The sequence below is a fragment of the Balearica regulorum genome, chromosome 7 (genome assembly GCF_011004875.1).
Source record: "Balearica regulorum gibbericeps isolate bBalReg1 chromosome 7, bBalReg1.pri, whole genome shotgun sequence".
Classification (NCBI taxonomy): Eukaryota; Metazoa; Chordata; class Aves; order Gruiformes; family Gruidae; genus Balearica; species Balearica regulorum.
Genome location: NC_046190.1, coordinates 12,541,076 through 12,555,359, shown reverse-complemented (window position 1 = coordinate 12,555,359; position 14,284 = coordinate 12,541,076). Strand labels below are relative to the sequence as shown.

At 39.7% G+C, this 14,284-nt stretch overlaps 1 protein-coding gene across 3 annotated transcripts in view; it reads right to left on the bottom strand.

Moving 5' to 3' along the window:
* The window catches only part of SORCS1 (sortilin related VPS10 domain containing receptor 1), a 301,203-nt gene that overhangs the window by 41,050 nt on the left and 245,869 nt on the right, over positions 1–14,284 (bottom strand). For all 3 annotated transcript variants that reach the window (XM_075757978.1, XM_075757976.1, XM_075757977.1), the window contains exons 14-18: positions 14,155–14,262; positions 13,015–13,132; positions 11,098–11,228; positions 3,012–3,125; positions 1,818–1,989 (exon numbers count right to left, since the gene is read on the bottom strand). In XM_075757978.1, the coding sequence (XP_075614093.1) occupies positions 1,818–1,989; positions 3,012–3,125; positions 11,098–11,228; positions 13,015–13,132; positions 14,155–14,262 (643 nt within the window). The remainder of the gene's footprint in view (positions 1–1,817; positions 1,990–3,011; positions 3,126–11,097; positions 11,229–13,014; positions 13,133–14,154; positions 14,263–14,284) is intronic.

Here is a 14,284-nt window from a genome sequence, read left to right as displayed (position 1 = left end):
ATGCTTTAGTGCATGTACAATTATGTCACTATAACCACAGTTTATTCTCCTGCAGCTGGCATATAGCTGGGCAAATTTTGTTCTTTGTTGAGTATTTCTTTGCTGCAACATCAGCCCAAAGTCATTGTCAGATTGGGTCAAATTCACACAAATGTTTTGTTGTTGCTCTGAAAACTCTTTATATTGACACAGCTAGGAGCAGGAGGTCAAGGTTCATCTAGCAGGGAGAGAATCAGAAAGGCTGGAGGTTGATCAATACTGTTTCAGCCCTCAGAGCAATTCCTAACCTCTTCCTTCTCAGATATACTGAAAGACGCCCCCCCCTTTAGATCTCATCAGAAGCCAGCTCACTTATCAAAACATACTTTACGTACTCCCTGATACACAGCATGAGAAAGAATCCATCTCCTGACAGAGAAGGTGTTGCTTCCAGACTCTGGTGAATACTGAAGCAGGGCTATCAAAAAAGATCAGAATCAACAGAAAAGACAGAACAATTCACAGCAGATCCCTGTATGACTGAGTTTTTTGGGGGTAAATAACAACACTTTTCTTGATTTATTTTTTTTTAATTTTTTTAAAAGCCTGAAGACTTTGAATCTTGTTTTGGACTTTTTATTCTTCATCTTTAAACACCGAAATCCATAATTTATCCAGATGAAATTATATGTTTGTACTGTTATGACAGCATCTACAGTAGCAAAGTTGTATGACTGTCATTACTGAAGTAAAGTGACCACATCTTGGAGAAATGACCATTCACGTCAAACAACTGCTTCAGGTTAGATATGATTTATTATATGTTATTGCCTTTAAAAATCAGGACACCTGTTTGCTGGGGAATGCATCAATAAGAGAGATGTAAAAACCCCAAAACACCCTCTACAAAACTCAGCTCCAGAGGTCATCCTCATTTTTCTTTCCTCACTACAGATGACATTTACTATGGAGAGGATCAGAAGTAATTTCCATGAATGCTCTAAGCTGTAAAGGGATGTACATTGTGCCCTATTGTAAAAGCATAGCTGTTTTAGAATTTATTGGCCAGCTACACAGGAAAAAGGGTAGAAGTGTAAAGAAATTAAATTGGATTAGTAAAAAAGAGAAAATAGTTACTTTGTGAATTTTATTCTGAGAGAGCCTACAATTAAATGTAGATAAAGAAGTGCTGAGAAGAAAAAGCAGGTGAAAAGATTTTAAACATTTTTTTCTAAGGATTCAGAAATGGAGGGAGTAGAACAGTGAAATACCAAATTAAGTTACAGATGTAACAAAAACACAGGCTCTGATCAGAGTCTGAATCAGCTTCACATTTGCAATTAATTTCAGACTTAATGCTGCTGTTGACATCTTGAGATTTCATCCACAAACGCCTAAACAATATGTACCAACTTGTGCAATGGGGACAGATCTACACATCTACTTTTAGCCATGTTTGGTTGAAAGTCAGTGGCAAGTAGAAATAGAAATACAGTTTCAAACACAATAAGAAGCCAAAAGCACAGTTAAGGTTGAGGATCAGGATTCAAACCTGCACTCTCTAGTTCTACCGTGAAATTCCCAAACAAACCCCATTCCCAGTTTTTATCAACTTCTCACAGCTATTACCCTATGCACCACAATATTCTTCCAGTCTCATCATCTCCATACATCAGCCATTAGATATTGGAGCAAACTCCACCCCAGCTACATCGTGGATCTGACTTCATCCCACACTCTCTTGGTTCACCTCCTCACCACTTTGCAAACTGTCTGACATTAATCAGACTCGAACACAGCCAATGGGGCCTGGGATGCAACATAAAAACAGAGCCTACCTCTTCCAGTTGCACCAGGAAGGTGACATTGTGTCCTTGCTCGGCTGTCAGTTTGCCATCAGATGTGATTATGCGAAGGCCCTGGGGAGCTTTGCCAGGACATTGCTGTGGTTTTGCTGTGTACCGTTCTCTCACACCATCCGTGCAGTTATTAGAAACAACTTTCCGGTATCTGCAAAGGAAAAGAGAAATCTGTGCAAAATGCTGACAAGGAGCATAAAAGGGTTAACTGGGAACAGGGAAATATTTTTGAGGTTTCTTTAGACTCAGGAGATTGGAAAAAAACAGATTTCCAGACATATTTTAGCACTTGTCTCAGCCAAGCATTCCTCATGTGCCTAACACACAAGTAGTTAACAGTGTTGTTAATAGCATGTAACATTTTCCTGCATAGCACAGCTGTGTACCACATATTAATAAACTGCATAAAACATAAAATTATATGATGACCTATGTTACATGTTAAATAACTATAAAGTTATAAATAAATGTTATACACGTATGGTATGGAATTGTTTTCAATTATTACACTGTTAGGCATAGCTAAACAGCTTTTCTCACATGCTACCCACCTCTCACCAGCTGTGAGGCAACTCACTCTATAGATGCAACCCTCCAGAGCTACATAAATGAGACAGTTGAAGAAAAAAGCAAATTTTGCCTATCTTTGAGTCTACAAAATGCCAAAAAAAAGGTTGGATTCCTTTGTTTGCTTGAATCACTTCAATCAGAAATGAAGTTTGAGGTCAGTATCTTAACTTAAACTACATTTTCCATTGACTTCCAAGAGGGCCAAAACCAGTCAGCATTTGGGCTAGCTGCCAATCTATTGCTTCTGTTCACATATATATCAGTTTAATCTCTTTCCTCTAATTTGTTTTCCACCCTTTCTGCCTCACCTGATCCCATATGATTTTAAGAGGACTCTTTTCAGAGACTTTAATGATTTGGCCTTTGCCTTACAGTTTTCCCCCCAAGTTTCTTTAAGGCATCGTTTTTCAGGGAAAGGTCTGGACCACACATGATGGAGATCTGGAGGCCCAGACTGTGCACACTAACAAACTTAAAGAAGAAGAGGTCCCAAGGGTTTCAGCCATCTTTGAGACACCTATAGCAAATGCAATTTGTAGTTATCACTAGGTTAAAGTCCATATGGGTGGTTTAGCTGAAAAAAAAATCTGGTGCGCCACTTACCCAGTGCTGTTGAGGTAACTCTGTCCAAGGCTACAGTCTTTTGACAATGAAGATGGATTATACCAAAAAGCTGGTAAACACTGCCCATTGCTGTGACGCTCATATCCATAATCACTGTTTTAGCATTAAAAGACACAGTCACATAAAAAAACAGAAGAACAAATACAGGTATTAGCTTATGCTCTCTACTATTGATACAAGTTTTGATTTTCCTCAACCTGTCTACTAGAATTTCTGATTTTTTTATTGACGTAATAACAGATTCTTCACCCCACTGTAACTTTTTTTTGGGGGGTAGACTTACCATGCATATGTCCCAATATAAACGAGAAGAACCAGACTGGGTAGTTCATGAGTTATTGCATTATCTGTTCTCCCTCCATAGTCTAACAGTGCTTCTCGGGTTCACTCTAGCCTCAAATATTATAAAAGCCAGAGATCTAAGCGATGTTCAATCACTGCTGTCTCAGTCATATCTCAGAAAACTGAAGTGCTAAAGAGTTAATTGTATTTGGAAAGTGTATCACATGAGCTGTAAAAGAAAATTTACAGCCCTGAGAGAGCTCTTGGCTGAAGGCATTAACAGTGTATTTAGTAATGGAAAAGGCGGCTGTGATCTTCAATTCTATTTTTGTTTGGAAGAGGAAATGCTACCAAAAATCATGTGTTAGAAACAATGAGTCAAACTGTAATCTTTTGTTCCAATTTGGGTTTAGCTATGACTAAATTTGCTTTGGTTCCACTAAAAATAAACAACAGTCCAAACTGGTTTTGATTCCAGGTAAACAAAGACTCTGTAAAAATTGTTATTGTGGAATAAATAAACAAACAAAAATTCTAATCAGTATTCTGTTCACATGTAGTTTTACTTTCCAGCCGCTGAGTAATGAGGACTGTTTGGTTGGAAAATCATTCTTATTCCTTTTACTAAGCTCTCTCCATAGCCCATAACAGAGAAGTTAATGGGATGTCATTTCTGAGGACTGATATAGAGAGTCCACCAACTCCATTCCAATATTCTAGGTGCAACATCATCCTTGATCTTAAAATGGTACTTCTTTGCAAAGCACTTTTTTGCTTATTATCTTTAATGTCTTGGTATCAAGTAGCCTGATATTCTAAGGAAAAAGGATTAGGGTAGCATGAGATTATGTGATTAAAGGCTCAACCCTGTATATGTAAAGAAGCAGAGAGGAAAAACAGGAGGCAGAGGAACCTCACTAACCCGGTCGGAGCCAGCAAAGCCCCTGCCCCAGCTCTTCCCAGGGCTGTCACAGGAGAGCCATCAGCCCACGGCTGGGGTGAGAGCTACCAGATCATCAACGGGAAAGGCAACCGATGTTTGTGCGAGTGCTGTGTTTTCTGTTAGTGCTGATCTGTGTCACCAGCCATGTACATATGCATATATGTACCGTGTGTCTATCAGGAACAAACCTTGCTACTGCCTGGGTCGGGGCACAGAGCTCCAGCAGCCTCTATCAGGCTACTGGGTTCAGCATCTCCTAATAGGCAGCAGTGTGATCAATGCTATTTGTAGAATAATATTAACCACAAGAATATTTAGCGTTATGGAAGAATTTTTTCAAATGTTTTTTTTCTTTCTGGACCAAAGCATGATGCCTTAAAACAAAAATTTAATGAATCACTATGAAACAATTTTAAGAAGTCTGGTATTGATCTAAGATACGAGACAAAGGAAAAAAAAGATAATATTTTGCAATTTATTTTTATTAAATTTCTTATACTTGTTATCAAAAGCAGGACACTGAGAAGAATTTTTTCACCGCTTTTTACTTCTGCGTGCAACTTTTCCTGCTGAATTAGGAAAAAAAATATGTTTTGACATAATCTAAAAAAGAGAAATTATAAAGATGACACTAAGCAAAAGAAAATTAAAGCTGCATATCACTTGGGAAAACTCCTAAACATCCGCTAGACTGCATGACTGTTCCAAAGGAACATTTTGGCAGATGTGGTGCTTGGGATGTCTAAAACAAGTAATTGAGAACATACTCTAGGAAACAGCAATGATGTAGATGACCTGAATGGTCTTTTCCTCAGTTTTTTGATTGAATTTTCATCAATCTATTTACTCAGATGCTAGTGACTGAATGTTGCTTAATTGCTTTGGAAGCATCAGCCAGCCTGTTCTCCCACTGCCATGTGCTTCTCTAATCATCCTTGTTGGAATAGGAACACTATAGCTGCAGAATACACTTTATAATGAAAAATAACACCATTCTGATTTGCTTAGAGAAAACAAATATTTACATACAAGTGGGACTCCTTTATTTTTGTAATTCATTTGTCAACACTCTGCAGCACTGTATTCCTAAGTTATCCTGTGTTACTCTAATTAAAAAGCTGTAACACTGTACACACACAACGTTCTGTAATCAGTTACGTGAAAACAAAACAAAATAATACAGTGAAATCTGCCTCAGAGGGGATCAGTACCCACAGTCCAATCTGACGCAGTAGTGTCAGTCTGGGATTTCTTACTATACATGCATCTAGACTCATGCCATAATTTTGGTTCCTGTTAGTACCTGCACATCTGGACAAGACAAGATCAACTTAACTACGTTTGACTACACTTAGATCATATTTCTCAAAGTCAAAAGAATGCAAATCATAAGATTTTCCACAGCAGAAATAGTTCTAAGCACAGAAATTTCACAGCGTCATTTTCAGGCTTGCAAATCATCTGGCTCATTAAGGCCCTACAGAAATATCATCCCAGTAAACGACATGAATTGCTGTTCCATATCTCTCTACAGATGCACCAGCCGCCCGTTCACCTCCGCAGTCTTAGAATCTAATGAATTCCTTGGCTACAGGCTGGTGCACGCAGAACACTGATGCTGACAACAAATTGCTGCCTACAATTTGGCACAACAGGCTTTGTAGCAATCAACAAGCATTAGCATCAATTGGATTGCCATAGCACGAGCCAGTATAGCAAAATCTGGAGACAGGAAAGGCATCAGCTTTAGACTGCAATCAACTAGCCGAGTCATTGCCTGGTAACTGGGAATTGGAATTTGCATATATTGATGATATTTTCTGCCTGCCTGAAAAGAACTCAGGTGAAATAGATAATGTACCTATCAAAAGAATAGAGCATTTACCAGCAGGGATTGTTTTATCAGTATGAAGCAGCCTATCATCTGGCTCCTACTGATGATGGTTTTATGCTAGCCACCTTTACTGGTTTAAACTGGAACCCCATTTGTCTTAGTCAAGTAGGATTGCAAGTCCTTCTCTGTAATTAGAGACAAATATGAATTCATTCCAAAAGTTCTGTATCCCTGCTCAAAGCTCATGGTGAATTTCCCTATCTAAGATTAGTTGTAGCACAGGTAATAATCAAAGGAAAAGGAATCCCTTAAGGAAGTTTATAGTTTGAATATGGACCTGACAAACATATTGCCTTGGAAGAACTGTAAATTCACGTGAAATTATTAAAACCCCACTGTTTTAAGATATAGGAATAACTGCCATGCTCAAACCTTCTAAAAATCAAGACATGACTCAACATGTAACCACAGGACTTCCTTAACAGTAACAGCTTCGCCTTAAGGTCAGCTATGCCAGAAACTGAAAATGTTACTTGTGTTTTTGTATGCTCAGCTTTGCTAACTTTTCAGACATTAAATGGGGTGGAATCAAGGTACCTGTGATTATAGTCACCTTTGTTCTACAGTTTTCAAAAGCCCTTGTGGAAAAAATTTACTGTGACCACAGCTGTGGTAAAGTCTTACCATTTTTGTTCTTTCTCTTAATATCATTGTCTAATACTGAAGCATGGTATAAGTGTAGATTTCTGTTGAGGGGGAGTTGTGCTTGCTTTCCCAGTAATACAGGATCTGACTTGGGATTTATCTCACAGAAGGATGGATTCAGCTGCAGTTTGAATTATGGATCTATGAAGGCATATGATTATAATTGCATCACAGTATTGGGAGTACAAGCCATACTAGCTTATGATAATAAGGAACCTAAAATCCCGAGAATCTTTCCAGTAAATCCATGCCTGGTAGACATCTAGGCCCTTAAAGATGCAGAGATGCACTGTAGACTTTGTGTAGTAAATCTGCATTTTCCACATGCATTCAAAATGAACTAAAAACTCGTTCAAAATTACTATTCATTAGCCAACCAAGCTTTTTTCAACTATAAAGCAAAGTTAGTTAACCTAAGGGTGCAAATGCATGTGTATTTCAGAACTGGCACTTGCATGATCGCCTGAAGTAGTGGGTGGTAACACGTGAAGCCCACAGAGTCTAATCACATTCAATATCTGCCTTCTGCCTCCCCACGGTTTTTCAGAACAGTTTCTCATGATGCAGGACTCTGTTTTAGCACAAGAACCAAACCTAGCAGGCAGGTCTGTAATTTAAGTGCTAGACAATAAAAAAAGAGCCAGCCAAATCCTCGCTGATATCATCAGTGAAATAAAAATAGGCCTGATTCTCAATTGCACTAAGGCTCCTTTGTGCATCTCTGGCTATCCAAAGTCACTAGCACCAGTGTCAACAGGCTCGTACTTCCCACAAAGGTGTGAGATATGGCAATACCGATGGGAGAAGCCTTCAGTATTAATGACAATGGGTTCGGAGGGAGGACTGACAGTGCGACACTTAACTCAAAGTTTCTATTAAAGAACCAGGGAGACAGGTAGCTGAAGGATGAACACCACCAAAGTTTTCCATCTGTGTCTGGGAGGTGTTTCTACTGAAGAGATATTGCCGTAATAATGCTCAAATGGCAGGAAGGAACACAATGTAAGGAAACCGGGTAAATTAATGCTTTAATAACACACAAGTAACGGTGCCATCCATTTACCCAAATCAATTAAATGAAGAAGGACAATCTCGTTTCCAGGCCGTTGCTAGGACAGATTTGCCGAGGGCTTCCGCGCATTTCCACTCCCCCAATTCCTGAAGCACTATTGCCCTCTGGCTGTGAGCCTCAGCCCCTGCACGGAGCACAAGCACCTGCCGCTTCAGCCCTGTCCCCAGCCCGTTCTGCTCGTAGCCCATGATGAGAGATGTCTACTATCAGAAGAGTTCGGGTTCCCAAGGCCAGAGAAACTACAGTCATTTCTAATGTCACTCGGTTTTGTTGCTGTGTAAAACAATAAACAAATGTGCCCTTTTCTCTGAGAAAGAACTACCATGGGCTGAATACAGATGTGAAATGAACCTGGAGTTCTATGATATTACCAGGAGAAAAAAACATAAAATCTTTATGTCTTTTGTAACTGGCATTTTTTCCCCTAAACTGATAAAAAAAAGCACTTGCAGGATTAACAGCAATAACACTTTTTTTTTTTTTTTTTTTTACTTTACGGGACCACACAGATTTTTATTTTTTTTTTACTCCAAGCTCTGACAAGCTGAGATAATGAAATTTTCTCCATACAAATTCAGTGTCTAAACAACAAAGTAAGTCCTGCTTTAAATGGGACATGGATTGTTCTCTTCTTTAATTCTGTATACAAGCCTGGGTCCTGTGACCATTGATGTTAATATAAAAAGCCACCCAGTTTGTTTCAAGACTGCAAAATCAAGTGCAGTCAGCTAAGGGGCTTCTCCCTGCCTGGGGGATACACGTCCCCTTGAACCTCCTTCAATTAGGAGTCCTGCCCAGCAAAAAGAGAAATACAGAATTCAAAAGCACTGATGAAATGTCATGAATGAGGATGATGAAAGTGCTTCCTCCTTTTGCAGGAAGGACCTCACAGAGGACATCCTTCCACAGCAAGAATTCATTCACTGATTTTCCTCCACATGTCTCTTTGGACCAGCTTCTGCAGGGTGCATCAGCAGCAAAGCCTGGTGCAGAGTCCAAAGAGGCACTGAATGCTACAGTGCAGCAGCAGCAGCTTTGCCTTTCTTAGCACAATAAAACTGGGCTGAGAAATTCAGGAGAGCCAGCAGAATTGCTTTTCTCTTGCCATCTCTTTTTCTCCTTCCTTGATAAACCTCTGTCTCCTGTTGCCTGTGGTTTTTCTGTCCTTCTCTGGTAAATCTATTTATAACTATACTCCTGACTGTATTAAGTAGATAAATAAGTGATGAATATTGCTGGTAAATATTTCTGAACTGAATACTTAAAGCAATGTTTCAGTCTTTTTTCCTCAGAGGCACTGGGGAAGGAAGCTGAAATGGATAAAGTAAAAATTCAGACCTGAGGACTGTAGGAATATCAAGAGCTCAGAGAGAATTGGAGGGGATCACAACAGTCTGCTCTAAGCCAAAACTGGTTCCATCAAGAGGAAGGCCTTCCTAGGTCAGGAAGGCTTTCTATCAGCCTGCTCAGCAGAGACCTGCAGTATTTTTAAGGGTATTTTTCTCAGGCTTCTTTTAACAAGATGACTTTCACAAAGTCCTAATTCTACCTCTTCCAATAGATTTAAGGAATCTTCTTGAGTGTGTTAAATGTGAACATCTCTCGTACATCCCCAATCATACAAGCTTTCTCTTAGAGATTCTCTCACAACCCAGCAGACCTTTTGGAGAAAGTTTCCTTGAAGTGAATGTAAAAGAAATAAAAGCATGTTTCCCCCAGCAAATGTCACCATGGTACTTTTGTTCTGTACCTAGCAACAAAGTTTTGTAGTAGCAAACCATACAATCAATTTTAATGAAATAAAAACATGCATTCTTAGAAAGTGACAAGTTATGGAATGAAAGCATATTTTGATCAGAAGTGCTGCCTGAGTGTGTGTCCCTTACGAGTGTGAGGGGTTTAACCACTAACGGATTGACCATGAGTCAATCCCATCAGTTATTTTCACGAGCCTGGGCTCAAGCTTGGCACAGCTTTGTACTGCACGCCCTGTAGGAAGGTCAAAATCTTCAGGGAATTTCTTCCTATGCATTTTTTTTCTGGTTAGCTTTTTTACATTACCAGAGGTATGTTAAACAGCTGAAATCCAGGACCTTTGGGCACCTACACGATGAACTACACACAGAACTGAGGTATCTTCTCCCCAACAGAGAACTCACTGGAAGATAGAGAAATCATCAGGAAACCATATTCAGAGAATCAGTGCCCAAGTATGCTCATAATTTTTATTATGTGGTGAAAGATGATTTACTTTTTTTGACACATGGAAAAGTCTCCTGTGATTCTGTGACTCTATATAGAAAAATCAATGTAACTATAGTTATGGGAGGGTGAGAAGGGAAATGCTGTAAATTTCCATGGTCCTGGAGTGAACTCATATAGCAAGAAACAAAATATTTATGAGATGAACCTCTTCAGGGTACATGTTAACATAGCATAGATGTAGCTGGTGAGGCACAAAGGGGGTTTATCAGCACTGCCAAAGAGCCACCATTTCTCTCTTCTGGGATAACTCAGGACTGTCTCAGACTTGGAGAAAACAGGTGATAGAGAGATTTCAATAATGTGGTTCTCTGCCTTTTTTGTGCAAATTGCTGTGAGTCAGCAGGAATCTTGAAATGAAAGTAGAAGCCAAACATTTTATCACGCCATTCATAACTCACCAATGGACTCTATTTCCTAGCAGACAGCAGATGAGAAAAAGCTTCAGAAGGAGATGAACCCAAATCATGAAGGCACTGTCTGTTAGATACTATCAAACATGATGGTCCATGTATAACAAATGACCCAGGAATTCCCTAGATACTTGATTTCCAGAAGCTGAAGGCCTACCTTGCATATGCATATATTTACTTTTACACATATATATGTGTATATGTATATTTATGAAGAATTTATTTTATTTTTATGTGTCTTACATACTGCTTTCACAGCCATCCCTGGTCATTGCTGATGTTAGATGTGTAAATGGAACTTTTATCTTAATGCTGCAGAGACCTCAGATGTCACCTGGAAAAGAGTCTGTTCAGAATCAATTCTGTGGGAGCCTTAGCAGATTACAGATATCTATTCGATCTTTCTTTCTTTTGACATACCTGCAGCATCAGGGAGCAACCTGTTCAGCCAGTTACATGTTTATTAATATCTACTCTCTGCAAGCCTACAGCCTCTCTAGCAAGCTCTGCATTGGTGTGGTAGAGAGCACACAGTTCTTGTGCTCATTGCTCACCAGTCAAAGTCTGCCTCTGTGCACACGCATGGCTCCGAGGTCATCGCCCCAGCATATTTTCCTTGCATGCATTTCTTCTCTGACTTGCGCTTCCTGTAGATCCGTTTTGCTCCCATGATGCAAGCTTCTCCCTAGAAACAAAACCAAAAATATCTTTCTCTGACACCCACCAGGCTACTTGTATCACCCAATTTTTCTAAGCCTGTGCAATGGGAGCTGTGACTCAAGAGAAGAGGACGGGAAGTCAAATACCGTGTCAGTACACTGAAGCTAATTAAAGCTACCGAAGCTTTAACTGAAACTAAACCAGCTTTTCCAATACACACTAAGAAATGATCTGAGGTTACTTATGTATCTGATTCAGTTCTGAATTTGTTCCAAAGCCAATGAGAAATTGATTCAGGCCTATTTCTCATTTATAGATAGGTTTCACAGCAGCTGAAACATAGTCTGATCCCTCTGCAATCTGAGACACAGAGCAAGTCTATTTCTTGGTCTGATCTCTTTGGCAATAATTTTGTTCAGTGGAAACTAGCAATATATGTATATGTAAATACTTTCCATGGGCTATGAGTTCAGGTTTTACAGGGTTTGACTTGTTATATGGATGATAACCTTTCCTTGTCTTTTCACTCCTATCTTCAGCACCCTGCTAAATATTTCTATCTAAGGAACAAGGCTCAGCCTTGTAATCTCAATGGAAAGCAAATCGAAAGGCAAGAGTCCACAGTAACCTTCCTAAAAATAGTTCTGCAAGCTCCAGAGCCAACATCCTCAAAGATATGCTGCAAAAGCGTTAGCATTTTTGCTTATGCAAGCACAAGAAAGCAAAGAACAAAATACAGAGGGGTTTCACTTGTTACTTTTTGTGCTGTTAAAATCGCTGTAGGAAAGAGAAACTTTTAATGGCTTTGATTTGTCCATGAAACAGAAGGGTCCAAATGGCAACTAGTGTAAAATGTTTGTGCCTCCTTGAAATTCAGGAAGCAGTATTGATTTTCAACATCGAAGGATCTAAATCATAACAAGTATTTTTAGTGGAGTTGTGTCTTGTGTGAGCAGTTCATCTGAGTCAAGCTACTTTAATTTCATATTCATTATTAAATTCTTGCCCAGTGAGATATATACAGAAAGACAACCTTTGATGATATAAATGAGTGTTCTCGCTTTACACTTTAGTGGAGCCTGTAGTGTTTATATAACCACAGAATTTGGCCCATATTTTATTCTAACCTGATATAACACAGGCTGTTTTGTCAAACTCGACAGAGCTGGGAAGGTGCCCCAAGGCAGGCACAGGCACTGTGCAGAGCACATTACCTTGCTGGCACTTAAACAATGGTTCCAGGAGTGATGCGGCTGCTGCATCCAGGGTACAAGGATGCAGATGTACAGAGCATGGGGGCCCAATGGACTAAGGAATAAAGTACCTGACTCCCACTGCAGAAGCATCACAGCTGAGAGAGAATGGACAAGGAAGAAAGTAAGAAATGATGCTAAGAGGGCAAGAATTTGGAGAAACAACTGTGGAAGCAACTAGAAGGGTCTTAAGACACTGGCTCTGAGGACACAGAAGGATGGAGAAAAATAAAGGAGGTGAGGACAGGGAAATTGGATGGGAGATGTAAGACTGAAGGAGTTCAGGCCTCTTTCAGCAGCAATGCTTCTGCTGTTGCATTCCTCAGCTCTGGATAAGTCTGAGGTAATTGCCTGCCTGGAGAATGAAACCCAAAAGGCAGCTGTTCATCCTTTGGGGCTCAGAGAGTGCAACCTGAGGCCAACGTGCCTACGTAACAAAACAGACCCATCCAGTAAGGGACAATCCAATACACCAACCTAACAGGAAAAGACATTGGATCATGTTGATTTTAACTGTATGACCACCTCAGGTCAGATCCCAGCCTCCTTTCTTCTCACCTGGCTGTGGAGTTGCCAAGGCCTGTAGTCCTCTTCTGCACATCTCCGATCAAAAATTGACTTGTAGTCTACTTTCACCAGCTGCCACTCTGAGCGGTGGCTGAAATGTCCAAACACGCTACAGGAAACAGCAGAAAGAGCATACAGTAAAAGGTAGCACCAGATGGAGTCTGGTAGTTACAGAGGTACAGTCACCCACAAATTTCCAACAGAGATTAATTGCTTTAGGACTGCCAGTCCTACTGGTTTTCACTTGATTGACCTAATGAAAGTCAGACTTAGGCTCCTAAATAGCTACAACCCTCTTACAAATTGCATGTAGCTCTTATTCTGTGGATCAAGATACTCTCACTTATGCCAACCCCCAAAATGACTATACAGAGAAGACTTGACATGGGGTTGTAGACAGTTATACCTATAGGAGTTTGATATCTCAATTGTTAGTGTTGAGAATCCCTTCCACATGGATTAAAATCAGAACCTGAAGGGATCGTGCTTCGTACATCTCTATTAATTCAGGTTAGTTTCCAGGCCACATAATCTGTTTATTACAGGTCAGTCCATTTTTTACAGACAGAAACTAAATTTTCCTCCTGTTTTTGCAAATCTGATCTCAGGTAAAATGTCACAGTTTCTGGCAGGGTGAATCCAGATTTATGCACCATGCAGAGCTCAGCATACACGTTGAAACTAATTGTAATTTTTCATGAGTCAGCCTCCAAGCAACATTTTGTCATTCATTTTTACAAAAGAATGTCTTCATTTTCCTGTGTCTCAGTTAAAATAAAAAAAAAAAGTAGCAGCAAAACACAGCTATAAAAATACCTCACCATTTTTCTTTCAAATATTCATCTGTCAGAGTAACTCTGCTTTAAATCACATTCAATTTAAGGAGTCAGGTTTCATGTTGATAAGCTAAGTGATAGCGGTTTTGCAGCTTGCAAGGAACCATGTTGTCACTCCCTCAATAATATCACAAATAAACATTGAGGATTTAGCAACAGAAGACTGCATACTCCTGGTTTCAGCTAGCACCTGGTTTTGTCCCCAGTCAGAAATGCTGTTATGTTACGAACAACCCTCATAAGATATTTTCGGTGTAGTTCCCATCAACATTAACATGAAGGTATGCTCACTTACGTCATGATGAGAGTTTCCTCTCCAGGTTCCCCTAATACTCCATCTACAAACAGTGGGAGGGATGTGAAACTGTACTTGCTCCAAGATCTCCCTTCATCAAAACTTAACCTAGTGGAGAAAGCAGAATTAG